The following is a 15,901-nucleotide window of genomic DNA, read 5'->3' as shown; positions in this document are numbered from 1 at the left end:
TCCGCACCAAAAGAGGAGAGAAAGCGCGTGACTGCGCGCTGTTCTCTCTTTCGCGGCCGTCGGTGGGGCGGCGTTTATTCGTATCAACCGACGCAGGCTGAAAATCGATTCGTAACAACCGTTCTCTAGCACGTTGCAAAGTAATGGGGCTCGGCCGGGACCACAGAAAAATTCGTATCATCCGGAAATTCGTATTAGCCGTGATCGTATCATCGAGCTTTTACTGTACCATAATTTCTTGTACGCCATCTCTGAAGTTGCAGCTTGTGCTGTAGGTACCTTTATGCTTGGCTGTAGAACATATAGCATCACATCAATGTCTGGTGAGTGTGATGCAACTCACTAGCAGCATTTGTTTCTTTGTTTATTCATACTGTCAGCACTAAGAGGGTGATTACAGGAGTAGAGTAAGTGAAGAAATAACAGAGGACTATACACTGGCAAGAAATCTCTATGAATATTAGTTATATGCGCACACAGGCACAGCACTAGCACAATGCAACAATTCCAGGAAATACAATTGAAATAATTTATTGTACCAGTATACTGTTTGCATGGACAACTCAATCAGTGCTACGTCGCAGCAATGAACATAATTTGATTTATTTGATATTTGTATTGCACGGCTAGCTATGGCAATTTGTGCAATGCTTGTAGAGTTGTGTGATCAGCTTCACTGCAGAATTCTTGTTTCTTACCTTACAGACCCAGATTTGATTCTCAGCTCCAGTGAGATTTTTTAGTGTGGTGTTTGTATATTGGTGCATAGTTGTTTTCTCATGTCCCAGAACATTCGCTAATGTTGCATAAACAGCCATTGCCTGTAATTAAACCTTTGAGGGTCTAAGATGTAAATATATTGTGTCGCGAACCATGTCCCAAATCGTCGATGCCACATATTTATGACGCTGTCTGTACATTTAAAAAACACGCCAATTTTTCAATTCTCTGTTGCCCAGCAAGTGCTGCCACCCTGTGTGGTTACAGTAAAATCTCAATATAACGAGCTTCAGGGGACCGCAGCAAATTGTTCGTTATTCTGAAAGGTCATTATAGTGAAAGCCCCAAAATTAACCATTTTACCCATCAGTTTATCAGTTCTCACCATATGAGCCATTAATGAAAGCATCGCTGTTGTTTCTCGGCCCGCGCTTTTGCTCTTGACCATAGATTCCGCCACCACGCACCACCACATATAGAGCGGTGCACCCAAATAAGAAGCTGATGACGAGCAAACCACCAACAAAGAAGAAGCTCCGTGTCGCCTATGAAGCGTAATGTTTCTTATTGTTTGTCTGTTTTTCATATTCCTTGCCATGGACACCACAACTATCTTGCTTCAGGCGGGCACTTTAACTATTCGAAAGCGCAAGCGTGTGTAAACAACACCATCCGGAAAGTGCAACCGTGTGCTTTCCCCGTGAGCACGGAGGTTACATTTCTCCACACATGTAGCTGCTAGCCTACTGTTCCCGCTGCCACAAAGGATACACGGAAATCGAAGAATCTCCAGATTTCGGAATATTAGTTCGTAGTACTGAGACATTGTTAACATGACATGGAAATTGAATAATGACTGTTATTCTGAGAAGTTCAGTATTCTTAAGTTCGTAACACTGAAATAGTGTTACATTAAAACTGTAAGCAGTCAGCAGGGCATTTCTGAAAAGTTCGTTAATCTGATGAGTTTGGTAATGTGCTGTTCGTCGTAACGACGTTTCACTGTACAATACCTTTTTCTTTTTTCGCTCCGTAGTTTCTTGGTTAGTTCCACGGCCTGTTTACGCTGGCGTGTCAGCAACCACTCGCACATCCGCACGTGCATGGGTGCACGGCTGTTAGTTTTGGTTTTGTCTCGTGGGCTGTTTCTGTTTCGCACTCACAAAAACTGATGTCTACTAGTATCTCGTTTCTAATCTCTCAAAGGGTCTGCACTACATGCTCGTTCGTCTGTTGCTTACAGGGGTGTGATTACGTCTGTTCACAGGTGAGCGCTGGTATATTATGCTAGTGTGACACTTGCACACTTGGAAGGCTTTCCAGTCGATAGCCTTCAAAACACCACAACTCTATCGACCCAAAGGAGTTGTGGCGTTGGTACACGGCACTTTTGAAGGGCCGTTGAGTAGTCCAGGCATTTCTCGCAAAAATTGCGTGGTGCTACGGATCTTTATTTTCGTTTTCATGTCACTCACCGAAAGTGAAATAATAATAATAAATGCACTTAAGAGCACAAAAATTTCTTTTGTTCTTGTTTATACATTTTAATAAATTGTTTATACATTGTTATACATATATGTTAAGTTTTTAAGTTGTTGAGTAGTGAAACTGTGGCACTGATGCGCCGCTCGATGTGGCTGCCGTTGCTCAAAGGCCATCGAGTTTGCAATAGAGTTGTAGAGTAGGGTTGTGCAAATAGTGGATTTTGAGTTCGAAGTGAATTCAAAGCGAATAGTGATTTTGGCCATATATTTTTCAATCGAATGTCGAATAGTAGCTGTTAAAAAATCTTGGCCACAACGTGGCATACAAGATAATTATTGGATATATGCAATGATTAAGTGGACTAATTTGTGAGAATGAGACCACAATTAATTCAAGTAGGACTTATTTATTCAAATACATTTGAGAATGTTGATGTCATTTACTCATTGCTTTCTCGGATTATTATAGTTCAAATGTTTTGAAATCGTGTTGATAAGCTTTCTCGCAAATAAGTTTCTGAGCAATTTTGAAGGTTATGAGAAATTTTTAAAGGTCCGAAACTGGTTTTTCTAACTTAGTGTCGGACGCGGTGGTGGTGAGAAAAGAGTGCTGGCAAGCAGGGCACCACGATTGGCAAAGATGACGTCGGCATATACCTGCATTTCTGGAGCTCGTTGCTCGGTTTCTTTTGCCCGTTGTTAAACAGAGTTGATGAAATTACTACAATTAATATAGTCAACGTCCGATTTTTTGGACTCCCTAGGAGCCGCGAAAACGTCCGAAAAATCGGGCAGTATGAAAGCATAAATTCATGCCTTTTACTGCTCCCAAGGGCTCAAATCTCCACAGGCACATCCGAAATAGCTTTAAAGACCTGCCAGTACACTTATTAGTCGTATTGGTGCTCGTACTGAGATAGGAGACGGCGTGTGAATACATACCGTGTCCCGTGACAATTGCTCCTTCCCACTATTAGTATGATTCACCGCGTAACACTAGTGTACTGAGGCGAAGCTGAGTTTCGGGAACTGGCATTACATAACGCGTCATGCCTTCCGAGCTTCGAAGCCATTGGCGAGGATCACAAAGGCAGAGTCGGCGCCATTTCAGTTCGCCAACAGCGGCGAGCTGTTTCAATTAAAAACACGGCACCGAACAGCAAGAAACTTCGTAGCGAACGTCAAAGTAGCTAGGCCTAGCGTTGCCGCGGTGGAGGCTACGGCTGCCAGTGGAACTGATTATTAGACAGTAACAAACTCGCAACCGTTTGCCAACACATCGAAAAGCACGAATATTACAACTGCTCTCGAAGCGAATATTGAATAGCGTAATATTGAAACTACTATTCGAAAATTCGAATATTTGCACAACACTATTAGGATGCTCTGTTGACTCGGTAGAATATTGACACGGCGGCCTTCGAAACCGCTTGTGTAGCAGCTCGTGCTCGACAATGGACTATGGGTTGGAAGGCCTTCCAAATGCCCGTGTGAGATGGGTATTGGAAGCGATGCCACCATATACAAATGATGCTGCCATGCCTGCGTTTCTTTTCTTGAGGCTCAGCTTGCAAAAACTGATTGTCCCTTTTTGGCGATAGAACGATGGATTATTGCAAGTTTCTGACACTTCTTTTTTTTTTCTTTGACGGGTGCACGACCATACAGTTTTCTTCCGTGCGCTCACATAAACTGTTCGATTACGCTATGTACGTACGCGCCGGTTGGTCTTCTTTAAGTGAGTCAAGCGGCGATTCCTTCAATGCATCTTGCGCAAGTGCCCGAATCGGAATATATTTATTTCAATTATTACAAACGATGACAGGCCGTCACATTCATCGCAAACATTCCCTTTATTACCACACTCCGCGACTCTTCTCTCATGCTGTCCCTCGGCGCTCATCACAAGCAGCACACACTGCGTGCCACCCACGTCTTCCTTCCTTTGTCGCCACTGCACTCGTGCCACCTTGTCCTTCTCCTGGCAACTACAGTCAATCATGTGCGCGGCCTCCGAGCACTGCGCCTTGCCTTGCGTCACCTGGACTTCTCAGTTTGCTTACACTGCCACTCTCTCCTCACACAGTGTATCTACTTTCTTATTCTTATAAGTACACTCGAATCTCGTTAATTCGAACACACTTAATTCGAACTGACGCTGTGGTCCCGTCAAACTTGCACGTATTCCAATGTGCGAAAACGCCCGGTAATTTGAACGCGAAAGCATTTGCGATGGTTAATTCGAACATACCGCGCACCGACAATGCTCTTAACAGCGCGCTAAATCACACGGCGGCGCCTCCAACCGGCATTGCTCCGACACCGCCATAGAGCAAAAGCTCAGGAGAGACCCCTCAATTCCGCGCGCGAAGGAAGGGGAAAAAAAAAAAACTTGCAGCGGAAATTTCACCCTCTTTCAAATTGCAAGGTCGCCGTTTCTGCATCGCGCCGGAACACGCGTGTACGTGCCGACTAAAGTGTTCTAGACAACCGTATTCTAGCACACTCTAGTGCCGACGTTGCAGCCACGCGGAGAAAATGGCAGTGAACCCTTCTCCTTTATGCTTCCTCTATTTTCTAGTCACATGTTGACCCTGCACGCTGCGGCAGCAGCGCAGAGGGAAGCAGCGGCGGAGGCATAGTCCGGCAACGAAACTGCCCACACCGGCAAACGCTCGCTTCCCGATAATGGCAAAAAACAAAACTTCAGGGAGCGGGCTAAGCTGGCGCCGGCACGGCAGCGTCCGTGCACGGAGATAGTCAAAGGTGAGGGAGTTGAGAGGGAGGGTGAGAGGAGCCACCGAAGCCACTGCCATCGAAGCGGCGGAGTTGCCGAGGCCGAATCCGCTTCCCTGCCGCCCTCCTTCCTCACCTTCGAAAGTCTCCGCGCGCACCCGTGTGCCGACGCCGCCCGCTCCCTGAAGCTTCGTTTTCTGCCGTTATCGGTAAGCAAGCGTTAGCCGGCATGGGTAGTTTCGTGGCCCGCGCTTGCTATGCGCTTGCATGCCGCAATATTCCACGACTCGCATCGTTCGTGCATCATGCCATGGTGCACAAATACTTCAAAAATACGCCCTTCTTTTAATTTGAACTTCTTTTAATTCAAACAAATTTTCGGGCCCCTTCGAGTTCGAATTATCGAGATTTGACTGTATTTATAAAAGCCCATCTGTACTTATGAATACACAGTGCATGTTTACCTGCGGAAAATGTTTTTTTCTTTTTACTTTATGTCATACTTCACTTTTTTGTCATTAAAAAGATTACGGTAAATTTTAATGCGAAAGCATTACGTGCCCCATTACGCAAAAATCCAGTGTTGTCAGTGGCGTGACGTAACTGAGCGTTGGTACCAAAAATGGCTGACGGCGCAAAGAGTTTTACTCTTTTCACTGGATTGACGTCAAATTTCTCAGGGAGGTTCCCGTAAACGAAGTAGATTAATGGCTTAAAAAAAAAAAAATTCCTACATTTCTGTCTGGGTAGGAATCGAACCCGGGCCTCCGCAGTGCAAGACGAGCACACTTCCCCGACGCCGCAGCGGCTTTACGGTTCTGGCTGACTAAAGATGTGCCCAGTGCGTGCATGATTGTGTCGTATCACAGCCATCAGGCCGACTAAAGGTTTCACCAGCGAGACTCTAATGCTTTCGCATTCCGACATGTAAGCAGTCTTATGTGTCTCTGCCGAATGTTCTTTTTTCGAAATAGGTTCCACTGAAGATTTTAAATCTGCGTCTTGGCAAAAAAAAAAAAAAAAAAAAATTACCCTCAAAGGGTTAAAGCCTACACATTCCTGCACATGGTAATTGTTGCTGGCATGAACTTAGTACTGGGTAGCATTTGTTTGAACAAGCTTTGTTCCTTGCCCCCTGAGCTAATTGATTGATTTTCTCTAAGCACTGTTGAAGGACTGACATTATTTGCGTTGTATATTTCAGAACACAGTATTTTTCTACTTCTAGGTTTTTTGTCCAGCTCGGACCTTGACATCAGTTGCTAGTGACTGGCTCTAGGACTTCAAAGTCTCATTTTTATCTAACCTTGAGTTCTTTTACAGTAATTCTTTCAAGCACTTTTGTGGTTGTCAATTGCAATTGATAAAATTTTAATATGTCTTGGGACTTGCACAGTCGGATTTGATTTTTGGAATTTCACCTGCATATCATGGCACAAGGCTCTCGATATCTTACAAATTTCCTTCCTGATTTGACTTTCAGTTTGCTTGCACTGAGTGCAAAAGCTTGCTGTGCTGGCACTTTTTTGTGAGTGTATTTCTCTGCACTCTCTGCAATTTCGCTGTGAAATTTCAGTGTTGCTGTGTCCTTCTGTTAGGATATGCCCTGTTGGCTGGACGAGTTCGCCGACCCCAGGAGGCACAGCTTGTGGCAGAGGTGCTCAGCAAAAAGTTCAAGCGGCAAGTGGACCCGGAGAAGCTGTTCTCTGGGGTTCCATGCACAGTTGCTCCCAAAGGATTCAAGCATCTTGTGTGGACTGCTGATGCTCGACGCATGGCATACTTGCTGCAGAGGGCACTTCAGTTTGATGAACCCGTCCTGCTGGTAGGAGATACTGGGTGAGCAGCTAGCTGTTTCATATTTTTGAGCATCTCATTTTCATGTCTGTTTCTACCATGTATCATACCTTTTTATTCATAATAAAGGAAACTAGAAAAAACAAAGTGACATAAAAGAATAGTCAATCTTCTTAGTACTGTATTTTCTGGGGTATAAGACGCCCCATTGTATAAGACGTACCTATATTTACTCACTGGCCACAAATAAACTTCATTACGTGTGGTTGCGTAAACTTGCCGTACTTGCCAATTAGCGTCTTTGAGAACTTAGTCTCTGTAAGAACAGTTGTGAAGCAGCAAACTTGTGGGGGAAAATTTGATGAACACGCATTAATAAACATCCCGTATAAAAGCAGGAGTAACATTTTATTCACTCAAAACCTTTTAAGTCTCCGTCTTCCGACACGCTGTCAAAAAGTTCTGTAAGTTCTGGTGGTAGCATCGCTGGGGCATACCCTTCAGCTTCATAATCGCCGTCGTCACTGCTTGCGTCGTGCTCAGGCGCTGATGAACCTAATAGGCCTACTTTGCGAAACCTTGCAGTGACTGTAGCCTACCAAAACCGCACTCCAGGCATTGCAGACCAACTTCGCTGAATGAAGCGTGCTGCATGCGCCCTGTTGCTGTATATCTGTGATCATCATTTGCCATTTTAACCTACTACTTGCGGCTTGCAAAACGTCCGCCTCCGAAACCCTCGCTGCCTTCGTGATCCCAAAACTCGCACGGCGGCTTGTTATTCTTTTTCCTTTCTCTCTCTTTTTGTGTTTCTTTCTTTTTTGTTATGGCACTCTACTTTTGGCAGGTTGACGGTTTAGTATCGCATTTAGGGCGCATCATTCGTAATGGTCCATTGTAAATGTTGAAAAAAAAAAAAAAGCCTAATCAACATCAATTCATAATGCCACAAAAAAAAAAAAGAAAATCCAGTATATAAGATCGTTGTATAAGACGCACTGCCAAAAATTTTGGAAAAATGCTGCGTCTTGTACATCGGAAAATTTGGTAATTCTTATGCAGTTGTTAAATTGAGAAAATATGGGTTGTGTTTATGTTGCTGTGCTAATATTGTGGACCTTCACTGTTGATGGGCTCATGGTATTAGTTTTCATGCCAGGGCATTCTCCTTGCCACAAGGTTTCAGTGATAAATGTTTAGGGACCTATTGGTGCACTGGTGAAAGTGAGGGTGAGGGAGTGAGTGAAACACAGTTTAAAGGGGTGTAGAATTTATTAAAATAGTGAGGGAATAGTCACTGATGTATTTTATTGGAAATTTAAGTTGAATGTTCTTGTATCACTTAATTTGAATCTTCAGTTCAGCTGCGGTGCTTGGTCAACTGCTCCTCAAATACGTAAGGCTGTGGAGACACTTTCCTTTCAGGAAATTAATGCATGGTTTTGTTCATTGCTTTGTGCTTCATCTTGCGGACTTCCACTGAATTCCTTTGGCTGAGCAAACAGTACCAACAATGTAAAAAAGTATAAGAATTTCGAAAGCAAACACTGTGCAGTTCACATATTCATGAACATGTGCGAAACATCATTTAGCCTTGTCAGTGGCTCTAGAGAGTACTGGACAGTCTTTAGGTTTTTACACAAAGGAGTGGCCTTTGGAGGGCCTTGAACCATCATGTGCTAACTGCTTCTGTTCATATCTCCGGTTTGTTCCTGCAAGCCTTTTATCTCACCTGCTTTTTGTTGGCAGGTGTGGCAAGACGACAATCTGTCAGTTGCTGGCCCTGCTAGGAGGCCAGCAGCTTCGTACTGTAAGCTGTCACCTACACTCGGAGGCGGGCGATTTGCTGGGAAGCCTGCGACCAGGCAGGGAGCCAGAGGGCCCCCTATTCCAGTGGGTGGACGGCCCCTTGGTGGAGGCAATGCTTGGCGGTGAACCCTTTCTGATCGATGAGATCTCCCTCGCTGAAGATGCTGTGCTGGAGCGTCTGAACAGCCTGCTGGAGCCCGAGCGTACCCTGCTGCTACCAGACTGTGGGCGTGAGCTGGTGGCCAGCCCAGGGTTTCGTCTCTTGGCGACCATGAATCCAGGAGGCGACTTTGGCAAACGAGAGGTGAGACCTTTAGCTCCAAATGTGGTAGACTGCTGTTGCAGATTGCAGGTTGACATGACCAGGTCTCACACTATAGAGCCTGTACTAGCTAGCACAGAGTAAGTATTTAAAAAATATTTGAAGCTTTCTGTGTAGATGAAACCAACTGTATAGTGCTACAGCATAGACCGCTTATAACATAAGTCACCGGAGTCGCGAATTTCCCCACTTAAAGCGGCACCACTCTTTAACCATAAGGACATTTTTTCAAAGGCTATGCACGTGCAAAACATAGACCAAGCGGCCCTGTGGGTCCAGGGATCGAAACATACAACCGGGATGTGCCCCCACTTTTGTCGGTGAAGTTGTTTCTCTGCTTTCGAAGTGTCGTACAGCCACTGTGAAGCACTTCGTTGACTCTGCACGAAACGTCAACTTTGGCCACCAATGAGAGGGTGCTTGTTAGGCCTAGGTGGCGGGAGTTTTGTGCAGCATACTGTCGTGGGATGTTCACTGATATACAGGGTGATGATTTTTAAGTTTTATGGCATTTTAAAAAATAACCTATTGCCGATAACATAATTCTAGTCCTTGAGCTGGATTATTCTTAGAGGCGGACATTACTTGCAAGAAAAATCGAAACACCTATTCAACTAATAACAATAATCAACTACCGTATTTATTCGAATCTAGGCCGATAGTTTTTTTCAAATAATCACACACGAAACTCTAGGGTCGGCTTAGATTCGAGGATTTTAAAAAACGCGCCAGTTTTTAACTGAAACTGATAAATATGGTGCATAGTTAGCGCCATCTAGAAAAGTCAGTATCGCAGCCGCTACTAGCTGAGCCAGTAGCCAGCTGAAGTACACGAGCGACGTCGCCATTTTGACCTGCGTCGTATCGGTAGTATCGGTAGAGTGTACTAGAATATTTTGAGTGGCGCGACCGGCGGCCGTGGAGAGGGCCTTTTCGTGCGGAAAAGTAGCGGCGGCGCTGTAGTCGACCACTCTTGAAAGCGTAGTCCGGCCTCGCAGGCGGCAGCTTGCCGGTGCGTTTGCAGAAACGGAGAGTTTCCACGAATGGAACGTAGAAATTAATGTTTCATCGCAACTGAACTACATTACTGTCCCGGCTACAATTAATCTGCGCCGGGCGAGCACCTGGCATGATCGGAGAGGTTTTTTTTTTCTTTTTTTTATGACGTGCAAAATGATTGTAAGATGATTGCTGAAGCGCGACAATACCCTTATTCTGGAAAACCGTATTATTAATCTGCTGCTTGGAAATTGGATCAAACGTTGCTATCGGAGCGATCAATATCCGTCATTCATTTTATTGCCTACTTAATTATAAATTTTCCTGTACAAAACGCATTCTAATGAGCACAGCGGAGTGTGTGAGCAGTATTGCAATAACTGTATTGTCACGTGGTAGTGACGGTCGAGAACACCGCAGCAAAACTGTGAATGGCAAAACTAACTCTTCATTGGGCGAAAAAACCGGCTGCACTCAAAGCACAATGAAAGCGGCGAACACAGTTGAAAATCTCACCAGCGGGTCGAGCGCGTCGGCTTTTATACTTGACTCTTTCTCTACGTATGAGTCATCGAAGGTTCCACAGTAATCGCTGGTGCCAGCGTGTCTTCCAGAAAATAGTACACAATTCGCGTCGCGCATACATGCAATCAGATTACGCAAGGTTCGGTGACAATTAACAGACAGCCGATACAACCATCGATAACATTCGAGAAAATTCCGATACGTGCGTCCTACACGGAGCGATATCATTTGTTAGACAGTGAAACGTATATTCACCCGAGGAAAATTAACGAGCACACGTTTCTAGTATAATTTTTTTTTTTCATTTAGTCGCAATTCTGCCGAAGGTATAGATATTGTCTGTAATCAGAATCCTTATTCGAACTGCAAGAAGCTTACACCTATCTCCTATACCTTAGTGCATGCGAAAAAAAAATTATCAATTTGCTCGGCATCCACTGCACCGTTCTTGATGGGTTTTGTTGCCCCTTTGAACTAAAACTTTCAAATGATCAAGTAGTGGGAAGCAGAATGTTTATTAAAGTTGTCAATCTTTTTGCATACAAATAGCGTAAACTAAACAAAAGGCAAGCATCAAATTTAACTAAGTACTAAACAAAATGTCACAAATTTATACTGCACATCATTTGTATACTTGATATCCGCAGTGCGCAAAATTGATGTACAGTCCAAACCCGTTAATTTCGGGATCTCAGGGAGTAAAAAAATGTCCGATTATCCGAATGCCGAATTATACCGAATGGACAAACAAGAATATGCATATGAACAAGGCTTTTATTCCATACCTTCACTTCGTAAAGAAGTCCGTGATGGTTGTTTGTTTTTTTCGTCGAAAGCTGGGCGGCAAGGTCGACTTTTCGCACATGCGCCAACCCGTCCAGTGCAAGCGTGCCGCGACGTGCGCCGAGGCGCGCGCCGCGTCTCTTTCGGCTCACGTCGCGGCGTGCCAAGACGCGCGCGCCGTGAAAGCAGCCGCGAAACGGGTTTTTCTAGCCGCAGAAGGGATCGCTCCAGGACCGATTTCTTGCGGTTTGCCGCGTGCCGCGCATGAAGGAGACCAATGAGAGCAGTCCGCTTCCCTGACGTGCGCGCGGGAAACTGGTGTCATGCGGACCCGCCCGACCGCTCGTTTCTAGTCCGACGTTATCGGCGCGCAGGTCAGCATCGTTCGCGGCCAGCCACGCTGCGCCAGCCGAAACGCCATCTCTTCCGACGCGCGCGCGTCGGCTGTTATCTTCGGAGCATGCGCAATATGATCACAAGCCCGCGCGCCGCTTTGAAGGGCTGTCTGCGACCATCGGCGAAGTGGAGTGGGCGCCTTTATTTCTTCGCGCTAAATGCATTGTGGGTTGGCGCATTCTGCGCGACCAACGCGCGAATGGGTCAGGAGCCGTGCCCATCGGGCCGCGTCGGAAGCCGCCGGTTACGTTGAGAGGTTCGTTTCCGCCAACGTGACGTAGCGTGCACGCTCGCGTTACGTCGGACTATAAACGGCCCTGAACAAACGCTACAGCGCGGCCGGCGTGGCCCAGACACCGCCAGATATTCAACGCGCCCTAAACGATTCGCTCCCTACGCACGTAGGAGCTGCGCTTGGCAAGGTCACTGCGCCCGGTCCCGGAGATAAGAGAGCCACGCTCAGCGGAGACCAGTGCCTCAAAAGTCCCTAAGCGATTATGTCCCTAGGCACCTAAGAGCTCCACGATTGCCATGACAACGCGGTTAGTTCGAGAAGGGGGGCAACGTTGAGGGGGGGAAGAGTCTAGTCTGTCACGTGATTGCGCTTAGCAGGGTTCCCTGGGATGAACGTACCTGAGAACCCCTGCCTTAGTGCATGCGAAAAAAAAATTATCAATTTGCTCGGCATCCACTGCACCGTTCTTGATGGGTTTTATTGCCTTTTGAACTAAAACTTTCAAATGATCAAAGTGTGGGAAGCAGAATGTTTATTAAAGTTGTCAATCTTTTTTATACAAATATCGTTAAACTAAAACAAAAGGCAAGCATCAAATTTAACTAAGTACTAAACAAAAATGTCACAAATTTTATACTGCAATCATTTGTATACTTGGATATCCGCAGTGCGCAAAATTGATGTATTATACACTGCTCTGAAAGACACCCATAATTTCTTAGCAGGAATTTTCCAAAATTTTCGTAAACATTGTAAATATTTCTTCTAAGCTGTACATTGATATATAACATTTTTCCGCTCGAGATGCTCTAACAGATGCAGTTCACACAACTGCGATATCTGTTTTTAAAGCAGATTTAAAGATTTCTAAGCTTTGTTCCGTTTTTTTTTTTTTTTTTTCTAACGCGCTCTCCTTCGTAGGTCTCCGCAAAAGTGTCTGAAATCATAATTCTGCTGCACATGGTTGCTTTAAATAAGCATTCTCTCTTCAATGCAACAAATTTCGACGTCACTATCAGACGCGAACTGACGCCGTTGCGTCAGTGACCGCGGTGTCGGTGTTTTATTGGTTAGATATCAAGGCACCTTCAGCAAAATAGTCGGCACCGCGTCAGGTCGAAGAATTGGTTTCATCCTTGGCACTCGAACTTCTGTTCCGTTATGTGCCCGTAGTCTCTCACGGTGAAATGAGGCTAAAAGTGAAGCTCGGACACAGTGCAATCAGTGCCGACGAGCATATCAAGTCTGCACCCATTTCTCTCCCACGCAAGTCGTCGCTCTTCATCTCTGGGAGCTTTAAAAAGTGAGCAATTGCGGCCTTGGCCCGTGCGAGCGTACCCAGCCTTGCACCCAGGTGTATAACCGAGATTTAAACGCTACTCCCCCCCCCCCCCCCTTTTTTTTGAGTCACCAATGTGCGGCAAAGCTCGCGCGCGCGCACGCACACAGCCATCACAGGCCGGAGCGCGCCCGCTTGCTTCAAGAGTGGGCGACGCCAGCGCCACCTCTACTTTTCCAAAAAAGGGGACGCGGTATGCAAGGCGCGCGCCGCGCGCCGCCTTCGGTCGCGCCACTCAATAGTTCTTGTACACTCTAGTATCGGTATGGTGCAGCATCGGCGCGCGGTGTGGCGTTATCGTAATGGCACCAAATGGGCGATGCCACTTTAGTGCCGCTTTCTAAACGAATACTGTATTTACTCGAATCTAACGCGCACTTTCAACACGACCCTAAATCTGTGTCGGCATTTCAAAATGGCCGCCTCGCACGCACGTCGTGCCTAGCTACCGTAGCATGCGGAAGCTTCCTCCGTGTGCTGCAGTACACGTGCTTAGGCAATAGTCTACCGTCTGTCTTCACGTTCTCAGCGTCTGCTCTATCTATCAGCATGAAGTACCGAGTTCATCATGATGCCGCATTTAAAAGGAAAGTGGATCATCTGTGCGGAGACGGATGGAAATCGGGCCGCATCACGGGCGTTCGGAGAATCCGAAACTTGCGAGCGGGACTGGCGCAAACAGAAGGGAGAGGATTTTCGCCAGCAAAGCAATGCGGAACGGTTTCAGTGGACCGAAGCAGGACGTAATCTGCGACGATCCACTCCGGCGATACGATCAGGCTTGGCCCTATCTTGAAAGCAATCTGCGACTGGTAAAGTCCGCCGCGCGCCGTGTTTTCGCCGCGTTGAAGCGAGAGGCATGCTAGCACGAAGGCGCGCTTTGTCTCCAGCGTTTTGACAGTTCGTTTCCGCGGTCAACGAGCGAGGTGTGTTCATGTTTGCTTGAGCGCGCGTGACACCGTGCTTGTTAATAGCGGTCTACTAATTTGCTACCGCATTCGATGCATCGCCTTTCGGGCGAAACTGCGACTTTTTTTATTCATCGCAACATCAGTGCATCGGGAGGAAATCTATTTTTCCAAATTTTTCCTCGCGGAAAACGGGTGCGCGTTACAATCGAGGAAGCGTGAGAATCGAGTAAATGCGGTAGTTGTGCTAGCCGTAGAGGCATCGTCAAACGTTCAAACCGGGCGGAACTTCGGCATCGGTCTGTCGTTGGAGGGGGCCACGGGAGATGGTTTTTGCATGCGCCGCAACGTGCGCTCCTTCCAAAAATGCAGCATCTCTAATGCGCTGGATGGTACTGAATATAGCGCACTGTTTGAAGATGTCAGCAGTAAGGAAGATAGCGACGAGGCTAGCAGCGATGGTGACATAGAATGAGCTCGGCATGTTCAAATTTAATAAATGGTGTTTCATTTTGCGAACGCTGTCCTCGCTTTTTCGTTCGGCCTACATTCGAGGTAAGTTTTTTTTTTTTTTTCGGACTTCGAACTTTTGGGGGGTCGGCTTAGAATCGGAGTCGGCCTAGATTCGAGTAAATACAGTAATTATCTTTTGAATTAATTACTTTATGGCAGATATTGCAATTTACTAATTGTAGCTGGTGAGTTTGCAAGGCGTATCCACTTGGAATGAATTTCCAGAACGACGTCAGTTTGGAGATATGAACCATGAAACTTGCCGTAAAAATTCACTGTTCTTCCAAGTGCTTTTTAACAAAACACTCTTTTATGCATTGAAACATAAAGGTAACGAACACCAATGAATTTCGTTCCACACTTTGGTAAATAATAAAAACCATCACTGGGCTCGTACAGTCGAACCCGACTATATCGAACCCGTTTATATCGAATTACCCCGTATATCGAACATTTTTGAACACCGTAATGTTACAATGAGAATATATAGCAAAAATTACGCTTAAATCGAACAAAAATAGTAGCCGCTATCGATATATGGCGGACAAGAGACCAGGTGCTACCGGTGCCCACCGAGTATGGACGATGGCCTGGTAAACGAAGGCAGAAAAATCTGCTTACTCTTTGATAAATGCTCTGCGCGTCATTGTAAGGTAAGCATCAGCTTTGTTTCTTGCCGCCGAACACAACCTCAGGGCTGCAGCCCTTAGACCAAGGCGTCATTCGTGCACCGAAGGCAAGCTATAGAAAGCGCCTTGTACAACAACTTTTGCTAAACCTTCGCACTGGCCGGGAGTTGAAAATTGACCTCCTGGGCGCAATAACGATTCTGAATGCATCATGGAATAACGTCAAAAAAGAAACAATTCAGAATTGCTTCCGTCATTGTGGACTCAGTGTTTCCGGCGAGGCTGGTGCAAGCTCATCCGAAAATTGCGACGAACCAATTGAGGAACTTGATGATTTGTTTAGCCAGCTGTCTGAGTTCCAGGGTGCTGTTTGTGATGGGACTGCAGCGAGACTTCGTCACCATCGACAACGATGTTGCGACCATCGGAGAGCTAGCTGACGAAGACATCGTTGCTGATCTGGCTAGGGATCTTGCTGGCGACAGTAACTGCGAGGACCGAACCATTTCCGACCCGCCCACATCTTCTGATGCACTTCATGCACTGAGCATTGTTCGCCGCAACTGCGTGTCCATAGAAGGCTGTGGTCTCGGCTTTTCCGAGTCACTCGACAATGTTAAAAAAAGTATGCTCAACAATGCTTTAAAAATGAAAAAGCAGAAGATCGGCGACTATTTCTCGCACTAATATGCCCGCCGCACATGTA

General features: G+C 46.0%; 1 protein-coding gene across 1 annotated transcript in view; it reads left to right on the top strand.

Moving 5' to 3' along the window:
• The window catches only part of LOC119461954 (midasin-like), a 268,647-nt gene that overhangs the window by 75,428 nt on the left and 177,318 nt on the right, over window positions 1-15,901 (top strand). Inside the window, 2 exon segments of the mRNA XM_049672349.1 lie at window positions 6,539-6,779; window positions 8,487-8,850. Coding sequence (XP_049528306.1) covers window positions 6,539-6,779; window positions 8,487-8,850 — 605 coding nt within the window.

This window comes from Dermacentor silvarum, chromosome 8 (assembly GCF_013339745.2).
Source record: "Dermacentor silvarum isolate Dsil-2018 chromosome 8, BIME_Dsil_1.4, whole genome shotgun sequence".
NCBI lineage: Eukaryota > Metazoa > Arthropoda > Arachnida > Ixodida > Ixodidae > Dermacentor > Dermacentor silvarum.
Note: the sequence above shows the minus strand (reverse complement) of the source record. Positions and strands in the feature narration are given on the sequence as shown.